The sequence below is a fragment of the Aphelocoma coerulescens genome (assembly GCF_041296385.1).
Source record: "Aphelocoma coerulescens isolate FSJ_1873_10779 chromosome Z unlocalized genomic scaffold, UR_Acoe_1.0 ChrZ, whole genome shotgun sequence".
Lineage (NCBI taxonomy): Eukaryota > Metazoa > Chordata > Aves > Passeriformes > Corvidae > Aphelocoma > Aphelocoma coerulescens.
Window position 1 is genome coordinate 55,610,706 of NW_027184085.1, and position 15,831 is coordinate 55,626,536.

At 40.8% G+C, this 15,831-nt stretch overlaps 1 protein-coding gene across 1 annotated transcript in view; it reads right to left on the reverse strand.

Annotated features, from left to right (window-relative positions):
* Nucleotides 1-14,923, reverse strand: part of TRIM36 (tripartite motif containing 36) — a 28,397-nt gene extending 13,474 nt beyond the window's left edge. The window contains exons 1-5 of the mRNA XM_069002239.1: nucleotides 14,705-14,923; nucleotides 7,175-7,500; nucleotides 3,842-3,988; nucleotides 2,695-2,790; nucleotides 557-810 (exon numbers count right to left, since the gene is read on the reverse strand). Coding sequence (XP_068858340.1) covers nucleotides 557-810; nucleotides 2,695-2,790; nucleotides 3,842-3,988; nucleotides 7,175-7,500; nucleotides 14,705-14,735 — 854 coding nt within the window. The 5' untranslated portion in view covers nucleotides 14,736-14,923. The remainder of the gene's footprint in view (nucleotides 1-556; nucleotides 811-2,694; nucleotides 2,791-3,841; nucleotides 3,989-7,174; nucleotides 7,501-14,704) is intronic.
* Between the last annotated feature and the right edge of the window lie 908 nt (nucleotides 14,924-15,831).

Consider the following 15,831-nt stretch of genomic DNA (forward strand, 5'->3'; position numbering starts at 1 on the left):
AAAGTAAAAATGCTAGGTTTTGCTTTAAAAAAAGTTCTGCTTTCATGTACTTACTGATGTCTCCCAGAAATTTTTGTCTATCTAAAAAGATTCTCAAATACAAAATTAAAGGCCTTTTGTACATCAGTGTAAAGATAATGAACAGGATATATTCAGTTGGCAAAGCATTTAATTAATTTGGAGCATTATGTGCAAAGAACAAAACTGATGTGCTAGTAGAGAACACAAAGATCAAAGACCTTAAAGCCAGAAGAGACCTGCTAGATTAACATGCAAACACCTGATAAAATCTCTGAGAAAAGGAATTTGGGAGCTAAACAGACTACCCTTCCTCTGCAGTGCCACTGAACAAGGCTAGGCACTGAGGCAGGACAAGAGCCCTCCTCTCCTGAGTGTTGTTTCCTAATACACACACTAATGCAAGAATTCCAGCTCTAACGCTGGAACACCACCAGGACTATCTCCCAAGTATTTTGCTATCAGCTTTCTCAAGAATACAACAGCAGAGACCTCCTGGAACAGTACCTGCACTTCAAACAGAAGATATTTAAGATACCTGACATGAAGTTGTTTTGCTGTTTGAACAAAACAGGAGGGATCAGTTTCTTTAAGCACTTCTTGAGCGTATCCTACAAGGCCATTATTTTCCAGGAGCCCTTGGTATTCTTCCACTTGTGTCTGCAATTTTTCCAGCCTTATATTCTTAGAAGTTTCAATTGCCCTAAGAGCTGCAGATTTCTTCTCTTCCAGGACATGATATAATTTCTCAAAACTCTGAGATGCTTCTTGTTTAGCTCTTTCACTGTTGCACTAGGAGAAAATAAAAGACATTTTAGACAGATTCTGTATCACTGGGGCTCTGTACAGAAACATACTTAAGGTTGTTCAAGACATTACAGTAATCTAGTCATCCATTTCACACACAAGACTAATAAGCTTTGTTATGCTATTCACCACTGAAAATGAGATCAGCATACCACCCAAGCTAGTCAGCATTTGCTGTCTTTAAGAGAATGAAGGGAAGTATTCCTCTGATTATGTCTCGAGTTATTCATTACATTTGTCTAGATAGCTCATGAAGAAGCACTGTGAAAGCATGTCTGTCTCTGAAGTCTTCATGCCCAAGAGCTAGATGCTCTTCCATCTTCCCCAATCACCCTGAACTGAACACCCAAACCCAGCTTCTCGAGTACACCCTCTGAACTGTAGTGCCACCTCTGACTACTGCCCTGGATAAAAGGAACTGCAAAGTACAAAGGCAATCTGTAATCAAGATACACCAGTACCAGGAGCTTCTGCAATTTCTGCCTTCGGGTTTTTCAGCGTTGTGAGAAAAGAGACAACTCTTAGTTATATAAAAAATTAAAATAATTTATTGAAAACAGAAAAATTGAAAAATTACAGAAATTAGAAAAATATAAAAATTTGGGATCCTATGGCTCAATAGATGGTATGCCCCAGGAGCACAGGGATCTGAGATCTTCTGGCTGAGACAGCACTGGACCTCAGGTAGAGAAAAAGGACTTGCAGTGCTGGGCTGGCTTTTGGCTGGTCCAAAAGTCGAAAAAGTTACTAAAGGCTCCTTAATAGGAGTAAGGCTTTTAATGCCCAGCACTGATGCCCACCACAGCTAGCCTGCAGAAAACACCCTCACCTCTCTATCTTTTTGAAGCCTGTCTCATTATTTTATAGTGCCTTTGCTCCACCCCAGTCCGCCCACAGCCCGCCCCTTCGGTTTAAAGTGATTGGTGCTTTCCCTTTGACAGATCATCTCTGTCCACCAATGGCTCATCGTTGTCAGAGGGGTGGTATCAGTTGAGATAAGGGTGCTAAAATGCCTTCATTAAAATTCAGGTTGCCATGGAGCTTGCCTACAGGGTGGTGGCTATGGGGCTAAAAATAGCTGCTGGCTGTTAGAACTGGGGTTTTGGAGTTAGGCTTTGAGTTAGGGTGCAAAGTAAAAACACTTAAAAAAAATATTAAAATACATCTAACACATCTTAAAACAATTGTAGAAGTATTCAATAAACATAGGAAAGATAACTCTTATAGTGTACAGGTGGTTTGAAGTTTGAGAAGGGGACATAACTTGGGGATTTTTTAAACTGGGGATTTTTAACTGGGAATAGTGCAATTCTTTTAATAAACTACTTTGAACAATTGAAAACACTGATAATGGAACTTGATTTTTGTACCTGGGCTGATGGGTTAATTTTAACATTTAAAACATTTAATTCAGAATTAATTAATTAAAGCACTTAATATGCAAAGACCAAGCACAATTAGGGATTTCATGTATGACAAGCTTGTATGTGAGTTTCCAGCCATGACCTTTCACGGAGATTTTGCCCTTAATTCTGACTCTCTCAAGGTAAACAGGCAGCGTAAATAATGCACCATCATAAAAGCACAAATACCCAATGTTTAACCCACTTTGGTTAAGGTATCAAGCAAGCTTTATTTCAGTTAAATTTACAGCAGCACCCAAAAATGAACTTCACTCTGCATGCTTCCCACACTGGCAGGACTAGGTCTTGCCATGTGTGATTCAGTACTAGCATAAAGTGTTCAAAAATTGTTTCACTCCTTAACTGAAAAGCCCAAAGTTTGAAACTTCACTGAAAACAGTGAAGACACAGTCCTTCCCGTGTCTCTACAAAGGCCAGCTCCAGACAACCTGCAAGGCACTCTTACCTCTGTTTCTTTCAGCAGCAGATCCAGCTGTGTGATGTGAGCTTTCACCTGGCTCTCCTTACTGATGAGGTACTCAATATCTTTTGAAAGCTTCTCCTGTTGGAGTAAAACAGCAAGAATAGGGTATCTCACACAAAGTGACAACCAGCACAGACAGGTCATCCAGCTAGTCCTCAGTCTACCTAGCCACAAGGGCAACACCTGACACCAGTCATGAGCAGCAATCCTGTGGAGAATTGTTTGGCGACCTGCAGAGACTGCAAAGCAACTGTGAGCAAGACTGGTGGCACAGCCCCTAAGGACAAGAGGTGACAGTGTCAGCTGGCTCCCAATCACCCAGGAGTCACCCTCTCTTAGGTTAGGAACATTATGCTTCAGGACATTAAACTTACAGAAAGGAGTTATTAGCTATTAACTCATTTGTAGTAAGAATTGCTAGAAAAAGGAGTAGTTCACATCACAGGTTTATGAGTGTCCCTGTGCTTCCTTAGCTGCAAGAGCAAGCAATTGTACAGGAAAAGCCTTTCAACTAGTGAGGAGGCCAAAGAGCACAAGGCAGGCTAGTCTGGTCTCTTTTTTTTCCTTCTTTTTTTTTTCCTCCTGTGAGCAAGAGAGGAAGAAAAGGAAGAAGAGGAAGTAGGTGCAGTCTTTAATAAAAAATTGATGTTTGCAAGTCTTCTCTGTTGTGCTTTGCTTAGGAAATTAACAGCTATACAGCTTCCAAAACACACAAAGATACATACTAAGGTGTCAACAGGTACTTCTGATGCAAAATTTTCAGAAGTGCTTCTCAAGTACCAGCTACCACAAGCTACCCGAACACTTATATTAAAAAAAGCTGATCGTAAAGTATTAACTGCTTAAACCTTCTGCATTGTCAGTACTGATGTACAATTAGCTGAAATAAGGTGAAAGCACTTTTAAGGGGTTACGTTTCAAGCATCACAGCAAATAGCAATTTAGGTTCTAAAACATGCCCTACATCACACTAACATATACATTAACCAATGCTGCACAACGACAGGCCTCAAGACTAGTTCAGGGTCTCCTAAACACAAATCCTGGCTTCCAGCCAGAGGGAGTTTGCCCTCACATCAGAAGTACTCCTCCCCTTCTTAAGGTCAGGTCCAATGATATTTTCTTTTACCTTAAGGGTTTTGTAGGCTGTGCTCATGGTTGTTACTCTATGGTTTGCATGACCTCCACCCAGTTTACAAAGATGACAAACAGGCCTTCTGCAGATTTCACAGTACATGTTTACCCTCTCCATTTCATGTTCTGGACACATCAAAATCTGTGGGGGGAAAAAAAAAAGAAAAGGAAAGAGACAATACAGGTGTACTTCCAACAAACAATCAAAACACCCAGTCAACCCAAAGCAGCATGTGATTTCATCAGCGAATTTTTTATAGCCAGTTTATCTTCTACCTTTTGTATTTGTCAATGCCAGTGAAAGCCAGCAGATGAACACACACAGTTTCACAAGGTTTACAGTATGTAAACCTCTAGCAGTGTCTGTGTAGACTCCATATAGCAAACAACCTTTTGCTAACCCCTGCCCATGTTGCTTGCGATGCCTCCAGCACCCTACACTCCTGCTCAGAGCTGTAAATGCAATATATAACACACCCAGCCAGTCAAACTTAACCATGCTCATGCCAGCATCTCTTGCAACAGCTATGAAGCGTTTCTTAAAGCAAGAGCTGACATAACACTGTAGCAATTTAAGCCTAAGCTAGATTTTGATAAGCCACATAGCCATTGCTCTTGGAGCAACAAAGTGCAGCCACCACCAGCTACAGTAATTTTAAATACAAAAGACTCCAGTGTTTCAATCTTTCCATCTGACTCCAGTCACACTGAGGGCTCCTTCCACGATTAGCTCAAACAGCATTGCAAGAAAGCTGGTGTTTGCTGAAAATAATCTTTCAAGAACTGAACATGGGTAAATAAATGCTCAAAGAGTTAAAAAAAGTGCTGCTCAAGTCCAAGCTCAGGCAACAGATTAAACCACATAAAATGTGTGTGTGTGTGTGTGTGTGTCTGTGTGTGTGTGTGTGTGTGTGTCTGTGTGTGTTGCTTTAAAAAACAAACAATGCTTTGCCTCGTTCTAGAGCACTGAAAGAAAACATTTGGGTCATCTACTCCACAGAAGTTACCGAAGAGAAGCTTTTGAGGAAGCTTTTCAGTTTCAATATGCCCCCCCACAAGAAAGGTCAGAAAAGGGCATAAAAATAGAAAATTGTGAGCAGCACAAATATGGACACAATAAGCTAAAACCTGAAACCAACATTCAAGTCCCAAATGTTATCTTAGGCTATGTTGAAAAGCCCAAAGTTACTAGTCTCACCAGCACCTTAGAACATTAAAATTATCATTAACCCAATTATGCAATTAGCATTGACTACGGGATTTGGAAGGAAATAAAAAGGGGAAAAGGAAGCTGCCAAAAAAATCAGCTGTGCAGGCAAACATCTCCAAAAACTACAGTCAATCACTTAGGCTGTGGAAGTAATTTTTCCACAGCAGTGTAGAGTCACACCTAGCAAAAAACCCATATTTTTATTTATCTACTCATATTAGCAAGAATTACAGGCTGCAAGTGAGAGACAGCAGAGGTCAGCAGACTGCCTTATTATCTTCTCTTAAAACTCACAATCAGCCCAGTATGTACTTCTCCCATCCCCACCACACACACTTCGAAGTGCTCTCCAGCCTGGTTGTAAATTAAAGTGATGACTGAAAACATTGTTTAGGAAACCAACAAATACTTCATGCTTTCAGCTCAGGTCTTAAAAATGCAGAAAAATGAAAAATGCACCTTTCTTTCTTTATACTAAGCTCAAGCAGTCCTCAGAAAAGTTTCTGTAAGAGCACAGTAAAGATCAGATTACTGCTGTTGGGAAGTTTTTCAAAAACTAAAGTTAACTACACTATGCTTTTCTCCTTTTTTCCCTGCTTTCTGTCTTCACATAAAATTAGAAATGCTAAATCCCACTGGTGCACACATACTCAATGCATCTGTGTCAGAATAATCTAAACCACTTCACCCTACTTTGCTCTGCTTCAAGAGAAGTCAACTACTGACTTTTAATCCTGAATTCAGTCTGCATGTAGTGTAACACCATAGGGCACCTTTAAGAGTGCACAGGGATCACAAGATGTCTTTGGTATTTTCAAGTAGCAGCGTTGCAGCTGTGAGGGTTTAGATACCATAGAAGAGAAGTTTTTAAGGAGCTGTACAGCATTTTAAAGCAAGAGCTAGAAGATACTATGCAAACCTTCACCCTTCTCTTTTATCCAACAGAAGGACATTTCAACATGTGCAAGACATTTGTAAGCATATGAAGCATGTGCTCACTTTTAACAGGAAATAAGCACCAAGTGGACTACTGGATGCTCACTATCTGCCAGCTTGCTAACTTTAGAGGCTCAAATCTTTCCAGTCTCAGAAGGAAGGTACACCAGCAGTCAAGAGCTTCTTACACATTGCACATTAATCAAATTTACTTAATTGAACCATAATTAATCAGGACTTCTTGACCATCATCATTTCCAGTATCTGTGTGACCTCCAGCAAGGAGGCACAGGCACACAGCACGTGGTGGGACATTAAGGCTTTTGTGGTCCCTGGTTAGCAAGGTGGCATCTGTGACATGTCACATCTGTGATGTAACTTAAATTCAAAAAGGCACTGCCATGTACTGCACCATGCTTAGCGTGAGACACAAAGGTAGCAGCATTTTGTTATCACTCTGTTTTGTCTGAATGCAGCACCAGCAGCATCAGTGTATGAAGCAGAAATTTTGCCATTAAATTTTATCTCTTATGGTACAGATAAAAAAATAATGGTGTAATAGCAATGGAGACCTTAACTCCACCTTTTGCTCTAGTTAGATGCAAAGAAGGAGAGAAAGAAGATGCTTTCTGATGGATCAAGTTTAGGCACAAAGCATCCAAAGGGGATGTGCCTAAAGGGGGCATGGAAGAGGCCAGGTGTGTTGAGGTTTTAAAGTTTATCACACACAGGCATCCCCTGAGGCAGTCCCATTCTAGATGCTCAAGAGCATAGTGCCAATAACATCAAGGGTGTGGATTCAATCCCTGTATGAACCATTCACTTAAGAGCTGGACTTGATGATCCTTGTGGGTCCCTTTCAGCTCAGAATTTTCTGTGATCTGTGATCATTGTCTTAAAAAAAAAAAATGGAAAGAAAGACTCAAATCACAAGTAACACAATCCATTCCGCAAAGTAAAAATCCCTCTTTTTATAGTACCCTTCAAGAATGTTCTCATTGTCCCCTTCAGTGACAACCACTTGACCACCAGCAAGAAAAAAATCTTGTGGTTCACTCAATAAATAACAGCAATAGTCAATAAAGCAATAATGGTCCTAAAAAGCAACCACCATTGCACAGATACATCTGAAGCTACACGAGAATCCTGCAACCCAAATTCTGTAGGGTACAGTACACTTACCTTGGGTCTGAAGTTGGTGGTTGGTCCTACATACTCATGCTGGGCTTTCACGGTTCCCCAAGGATGGTGTATTTTGAAACATTCATTGCAATAGCTTGCACTGCAGTCCATGCAGCTCTTTGTGGACTCCTGAGGTGGAGGTTTGCAGAAATCACACATAATAGCAATGGCTGCCCTGGCTGCCTGTCTGTATCTTTCCACAATGGTTTCCAAAGTGAAGTTGCGAAATAAGCCATTGATGCCACGCTCTCCAAGATCAATATCCCGCTGGCAACCAGGACAAGGAAACAGAGTCGATCTAGGAGTCAGTGAATTGCGTTTTCTGCCTGTGTAGACACCAAAGCCCAGTTCAGGATGAGCACAAACCAAACTGGTTTAGATTTTAAAAGAAGCACAGGAATCTATGAATCAATTCCAAACTGTAGCACATCATCCAAACCAGTACAACACCAATTCAGATGCAGTCTGCCAAGCCAAAAAGAATACAATCGCCCTGACAAGGTACTGTAATTTCTGACTCCAAGGGACATTACAAACTACTCTTCTACAACTTAATTTTATGTTAAGATAAATTTAGCTGTTCCAATTCTATCTTCTCTATCTAGTTTTGGATACACTCAGGCTGTAGCCTTTTGAAACAATAAACACAAAACCTCGTGGAAGCCAGGTGGTTTTAGACTAACTGGTTGCCCACATAGAGAGCAACAGCTTCCTAAGACATTAAAGTGAAAGATGCTTACTCCCAGAGCAACAGAAAAATATAGCCAGCTTTGAGCTCCCTGAAGCTTGCTTTGGCTGAGTTCAAACTTACTTTACTCATCCTAAGAGACATCATAAAAAAAACCCAGGAAAATGAGGGAACAGTATGATATCTCAGCCAAATCATTTAGTGAAAAAATGCAGAGGCTGACTTGGCCCCTGCTGAAAGGCTTCAATAAAGGAGAGCTGCAAAATAAGCCCTGCACACCAAAGCGGAGTCTGAGGTAGTTATATGGGAGAGATTCCTCCACCCTGAACTGAGGAACCACAGATCTCCACAGGGTACATCTATCTTTAATAATTTCTAAAGGAGGAACTGCAGAGAAGCTGCATTCCTACCAAACAGCTACACACAAATTTCCCCCCCTCTCCAAAATAAAATCACAGGCTCAAGAAAAGCCACTAACCTAAGGAGCCCTTTGAGTCTGTTAGGGGAATGGCTCATACAGACTCAGAGGTTACTCACAAGGTGATGCTCCTGAGGTTATCAAACCAGGAGTGCATCCCATCTCCCTCATGAGCCCACAGGATGCAACTACCAGAAAGAATTCTTTATGTATTTCAAAAGCAGGCTAAGCCAGTCTTTAGGCTTAACTTGTATCCTCTCAGCTTCTCCTTACAAAGAAACAAAAAACACACATTCTGTAGCGCTGGTACATTGTTTTAAGATCTCTCTGAGAACACTGCATGTCAGTATAACTAAATGTCCTGATTTCATCTGGGTTAGAGATAATTTTCTTCTCAGTAGGTGGTACAGTGGATCCAGTGTGAGAATAATGTTGTTACACACTGATGTTTTGGCTGTTGCTAAGTAGTCCTTACCCTAAATCTAGGACTTTTCAGTTTTCCATGCTTCACCAGTGAGCAGGTGCATGAAAAGCCGGGAGGGAGAACAGCCAGGACAGCTGACCCACACTGGCCAAAGGGATATTCCATACCATAGAATGTCATGTCCAGAACATAAACTAGGGGCAGTCAGCTGGGACAGGCTGGGCACAGGGCAGTGAGTGAACAACTGTATTGTGCATCACTTGTTTATCTTGGATTTTATTCCTCTTTCTCTTTTGCATTGCTATTTTTTTAAATTATTGTTATCCCTCCAGCATATACTCCAGTATATAATTAACTCTATTCCAGCTGAAACCAGGACACTAACAAATTTGTAAATGGAGGTATGACTTAAAGGTGAATTCTTAGTGTGGAAATTGGTTCTTCAGAAGGGAAACTTGTTCTTCTCTGTATTTAATCAGTATTTTCCCATCAAAAATGCTAATTATAATATAATAATAATGCTTTTTTTCTTCCTGAAGTGTCCTGTGATGCTACCCAAAATACACTTGCCTTGGGCTGCTCTCCTGTTGCCCCTTCACTTTAAAATCCAAAACCTCCATTCCTATCATGCCCTTTCCAGTCTCTTCAAATGAAACACCAAACCAACACTCCTACAAGGAATTAGTTCCTTTAAATATCTTTGAAATTTGACCCGTGGTAGTTATGCATGACTGTCAGCTAAGAAGTCACAATTGGAGCATGGATAAGTGTGCATGCACTGACAGTCTCCCACCCAGCTCGTCCCATGCCTTTCTGTAAATTCTGAGCAGAACTAGGCTGCAGTTACAGAACAGGATGGGTGACACAAGACAGGTATACATCTCTCTGGCTACGAGAGCAGAGATTTTTTTTTTCATATTTCATATTTTTTCAGTACTTACTTGAAGTGAATTAATTACTGCACATCCTGCAGTACCTATAACTTGGCATACACAGCAACACACGCATGCAAGGCACAGCAACAGCAGTGAAACACAAACTGTATTTCCAGTGTATGCTCCAAGCCAGCACTGCACACGGCAACACAGAGAAATCTTCTACATAGACTTCTACTACATCTTAGACAAAAATATGACTTCACATGCAGTGCCATGCAGACAGTAGCTACAAAAAGTGATCTAGAATACATACATTTGCTGAAACTAAGAAAATAATCATACAGTGTGGCACATATCAGGACTGCCTACAAGTAGTATGCTACAGCAGAGAGCAAACAATGACAAAGCAAGATAACAAGGAAAAAAAAAAACATGGTGCAGTGGTCAAGTTTAAAAATACAATCTGAAATTCAAATCCATCCCAATGGAGGCCTTTCATTCTGCCCATGGTGGACCAAAATGAGACTGTCATCATGAGCCATGCTCTGCAAAGACTGGTGACATTGTTTACGGAAAGCAATCCAGTATCAACGAAGTCCTGCACACCTTCAGATGTCTCATCCCTTTTCATTGACAGCACTTCGAGAGTCTAGGTTGGGTTTTTTTTCCTATTTTAAATCTTGGAAATTTATTTGCAAACCGTCTTGCAGTGTTCTGCAACTTTGACACTCAAAAGTAAGGATATACAGTCTCTTTCTGCCTAGAGAGTGTTAAAATATTAACACTCTAATTTGCTTTCTGCTTAAAGGATTTCTACACTCGTACTTTAAGAAGAATGCACTGATGAAGTAACGAATTACTTTGGACACTGTCTTTCTATCTGTCTTGTGTCCAGTTTGCTAAAACTGAATTCTGGTTATACACAAAAAAATCCTAACAAAGAAAAAGCACACACAAAAAAACCAGAGCAACAAACCCCCTGGATTTTGTAGACATATACAGACGTGCAGCTCAGGGAAACTTAGGTCCTACCCACATTCTCTTTCCTTTGCCAATTCAGTTTACAACAAGCAAATACGTATTTTGTGAAATATTAGAAATCATCACATGAAATTTTCCACTGTGATTTGTAAACTGATTGCTCCACTTACAATAAGTTGCTCAATCAGTTACAAAAAATTATCACAACATAGACTCAGAAATGTTACCATACAGATTGCAATGACTTGGGTCAAAGAGCAATCTTAAGTATGTCCTTTAAAGACAATGTTTAAATGTCATCTTCCCAAGGAGAGGTACCAACACTTAAAATGTTGAAAAGTCCAAGCTGCAATGAATGGTTTGCAAAGGGATAAGACATCTTAAAGATAAAGTTGTGTTTTCCAAGTAAACAGTATTACCAGAATTCTATGGTTGTGGAAGACACGGACATTAAATGTGTGAAAGTTTAAAAAAAAAGATTTAAAAGTCAACTGGATTCTCTTGAAAGGTTGGGGGTTTTTTAAAATATAAATATATATTTCCACCCCATATCTCAGGTGATGCTTTTGTATGGACTTTTAGGGGGAAGGAAAAAGGGGAGGGGGGAAGGGGATAGGGTTAGCAAGGGGAAGGGATAAAGAGGGAAGGGGAAGAGAAAGGGAGATGAAGCAGGGAGAGGGGCAAGGCCTCATCAGAGAAGCCAGCAGAGCTCAAATGTTACTTTCAGACACTTTAGTTTTTCACAAATTGAAAGTGCTTTCTGCCAAAAGAACAGATACGGACAGCTTTCCAAGAAGTCTGACAGTATCGTGTGGTATCTCTGTTTTGTGACACATTCAGCCTTCAACTGAGGCAATTTAAACTCCCTCTTCCGATCAGCTGCTTTGTCCTCCACTGAGTGTGAAATTCAGATTTGTGTTTAGCTCAGTTCACATCTTTCTTGAAGGACACCTATATTCCTATGGATTCCTCATGTGTCTTCCAATACTGTGGCAACAAGGAATTTGGGGACCTTCTCTTTTTTGACCGACCGTTACATAAAAAAATAAGAAATCAGTATTTAAAAAGTCCACACAGTGACTGAGCTTTTCAATTTTGGAAATGAGATATAATTAAAACACTGACTATCCTTCAATCTGATTGTGTCATTAGACACACCAAATATTACAAGTCTGTAAATGCAAAATGTTTCGTTTTCCTCACATATTCATGTGCTGTGATAAACTGTGAGATTCAGATCTACCTACTCATATCAACATGGTGTAAATTTCAATCTGTTCTTCATCAAATGAAGCAGGCTTAGATACAATAAAGAACCAATATTACATTCCTTTTAAAAGTGATGGCCAAACATGATGTGTAAACATTAGGAAGATCAATCCATTAATCACTCTTCATTACCAGTAAGACAGCAGTTGCACTGAAACATAAGCATGTAAACTCCTGAAAATTAAAAAGCAGGGGGTGGAGGAAGTGGTGTGGTGGTTGCTGGGGTTCTGTGTGCATTTTTGCACCCACCAATATATATTCAGTCGTGTACACACACAAGGAAAAAAATCTAAGCCAACCCTTAACTGAATTCCAGTCCAGTTGACCTTTAAATCAGTCTTGCACAGAATGAAAAGCTGTCCTCACAGAACTTCTTTGCTGTACCTTTGCTCACTGCAAAAGCCTTTTTGTGGACTTGACCACTGACAAAAAGCTATATGCTAACCAACAATAGTTAACTCGAGATCTAAATGCTAGACTATCTCTAGCCAACACAAGAAGTGAAGCATTTCTACCTCTGCACCCAAAAGACCTCCTCTGTGAGGCTGCGAACAATGAACAGAGAGCTGTTTAGACATCAAAAAATGAGATATACCATTGGTTTACAATGGTTCAAATGAAAAGCATCAACTCCTTTCTCTCCTGTGGCTGTTAAACTCCTGCAGGGTTGAAAGGCAAGAATGTTTAATTTCCTAGCATATCAAACAACTGTAATATTTAAGCAGAACAGGAAAAGGGAGAAAGAAGGCATTGGGGGGGAGAGGGACAGGGAGAGATACTTCCAACATTCTCACAAGTGTCAACATAACCACATTACACACTTTAATTACACCAACACTGTAATTACAGTAACATTAAAGGTAATGGAACAGCAATGAGAAATAGCCTTCATTTTCATGTTATATACCGCATGATTTTTTTAATTAAAAATGATTTTAAATACAATATAAAGAGGAGTATTTTTAAACCAACACACTGGATTTTAAGCAGCATATACACTCCATTTCAATGAGCTCTGTCCTTTTCACATTAAGATAAATTGTACTTGTAAATGCAAGCTGTGTGTGCACAACAAATACAGAATAGGACCAAATACAGACCAGCTCCTTCTGGCATACCAAGAATTTAAATGCCAAACCCATTTAAAATAGATTATATTCCTTATGGAGACAGCAGGGATTCCTTAAGTGGGAAAAAAAAAAACAACCAAAAAAACCCATAGTGGAAAGGTGTCATATGCCTTTTGAAATGTGACACTAATATCTTGACACTGACATGCCCTGCACGAGCCTCCCAGAAGTTCTAGTAGGTTTTTGTTATGCATGTGAGACCCTGCTTTGGATATTTTCTTAGCATTTTCTCTCTTATGGAGCTGTTTTCTTGCAAATTCCCCTACAGATCACAAACCAAATTTAGCAAGGCAATACACAATATGAGTACTCCAGATGCAAGACAACAACTGTGCAAATGTAAATTGCAAGCTGGTGACCACTGCTGGTACCAAACTGTCTGAGAGCAAATCTCACACTTGATACAGCAATGGAGCTACAATGCCTGTTACATTAGAAGCAAAGACAGTACAACCTGAATTTACAAATTTATTCTTTAATGCTGCCATTTCCATATGCTTTTCATTCTGCAAATCTGAACTGTCTGAGATGATAATTTTCCTGTGATGTGCATCTGCCCAATGCTCTTTGAGGTAAGAAGGGGGAAGCTCATTATTTCCAAGTCTCAACTTTCTCTTGCTACTCATCAAACAGGTCTTTAGGAAAGCAATCACCTCTCTACTAGCAGGTCAGATGAGGCGATATATTCCAATCAGTTTGCTGAGATGGTGGCAGACTCCAGTGGATTTAAAGATTACAACTCCAGCAACAACTTGTGTACATGTGTCTCAGGATAGGGTGGTGGTAGCAGGGGGAATACCAAAAACTGGTGGTTTTTTGCTTATCAGACTGATTGGAAAGAGTACCAGTACTAACAATTCAGTAGTTGTTTACACATTTGATCTGTGAAAACTGGGAAGGATGAACTTTAGTAACACAAAATATAAGAGAGCTTTAGAGTTTGTCCTGTTAGTAACTCTTCCAGAGCACGGGGGAATGTGGTTTTAAAGTGGATAATTATGTCAGAAGAAAGCCTAAAAGCCAAGATGAGGTATCTTTCAAGAAGTAAAGCATGCACAAATCACTTTCAATGCATCTGTATAAAAGCAGATCAACTCATCCGTGGATTACACTGACTGCAAGAATCTTCCTAGCATGATACCACAAAGAGCATGAGGAGTCCTACAGCTAAGCACTCCTTAAACCTTCGAGCAGACCACAATAAAGGAGGCTGTTAGGGCTGTCTGCTTATAGTCATCTGTCCTTCAAATCTGCAGTCATGCAATAATCATAACCAATGGAAAATTATTTACTGTATGCATAATGAAGTGGGCAGGGCAAAACTCTAACTTGCAAAGTCTGCACAGGCTCAGAAGGAAGTCAGAACTACTGCATTGGGGCTGGTTGAAACCAGAGCAAACCACTGACCAGCAATGAAATTGCCAAAATCTACATCTCCACGCTACTGAACACGATGCTATTGCATCTCCATGTAAATGAAATACAGAAATAAACAAACACAATGGTTATAAAGATTTACAGAATGCCACAAAGACATTTATTATAGATGAAACAGAGTGCATTGTCCTTAAAAATATTCCCATTGTTCTTGACACAAAATGAACAAGAGTAGCACTATCCCTAAGTCATCTCTGTAACCGTATCAGGAGTACCAGGAAGACATTTTACCAATGCAGATACCATTCAGCTCAAGCCAGTCTAATAATAAAATCAGGAAAACATGCACAAATTCTGATACATACCTGATCTATTAATCCTGTCAATTCTGTCCATGCTAGAAGCAGAGATTCTAATTCGAGGGCTACTCTGATTAGAGGATTCAGAGCCTCCATCAGCAAAGGAGTCTTCAAACGCAAAAAGTATTTCTTTCACACATTTGTGACAGACATTGTGCTGGCAGGGAAGGATGAGTGGATGGGTAAACAATTCCTTGCATGCTGGGCAGATAAGCTCTCTTTCAATACCCTTAATGGCAACCTTCATGATAGAAAGAGGGAGAAACAAGTGTAAGCGCAGGAAAACACAAGCCACCAAGAGTTATGGCACTGCTCTATGTCACCAAACCCCAGATCTGTAGAATAATTGCACACAGTTTTATCTGGTTTGAGGCACTTCTCTGACTAAAACAAATCTCAATTAACATTTATGAAAGCACTGACACCATTCATTTCAACTGAAGTGAGCATTGCCACTAGGCAAACTCAGTTCATCTTTAGGTCATGTCTGCATTGCAGGGGAGGAAAGGAGGGGAGTAGTCTTAATTCCACTCAAGGACCTAGTGAAACACATGCAACCATACTTCTTAACAATAGGAGTTCGTATGTTTAGCTTGCTCGCTGGCTTTCGAAGAGGAAGGGGGGAAAAAAGAAATTAAGTGTCAGACTGGTTAAACAACAGGCTTTCTTGACGTATAATTCACGTTTAAGGGCTGCAACTGTCTTGACTTCATTAGGGTAATAGTTTCGAGTCAGAAACATTATTTATTTATTTATGTATACGTTTATTTACGTCTTGTATCTGTCGCACAAAGAGCCGCCTGTGGATCGGTGCGGCTGTTCAGTAATTCCGTGGCCCCCGCGGCCGCCCCTGGCACCGCGCCCCGCCGAGCACCAGCGTCGGGCGGGCGCAGGCAGCGCCCGCTCCGCCCGGCGCCCTCCGGGAGCGCTTCCCCTGCGCGCACCGCGCCGGTCGGAGCTCCCTGCGAGCCCTGCCCGCCGTCCCGGCTGCCCTACCGGCCGGGCACGGACGAACCTGTCGGCGCACACCGGGGGGACTGACAGACAGACAGACAGACAGGCAGGCAGACAGGCAGGCAGACACCCTATAGCCCCCCGCATCACAAGCGGAGGGACGACGCACCCCGCCCCGG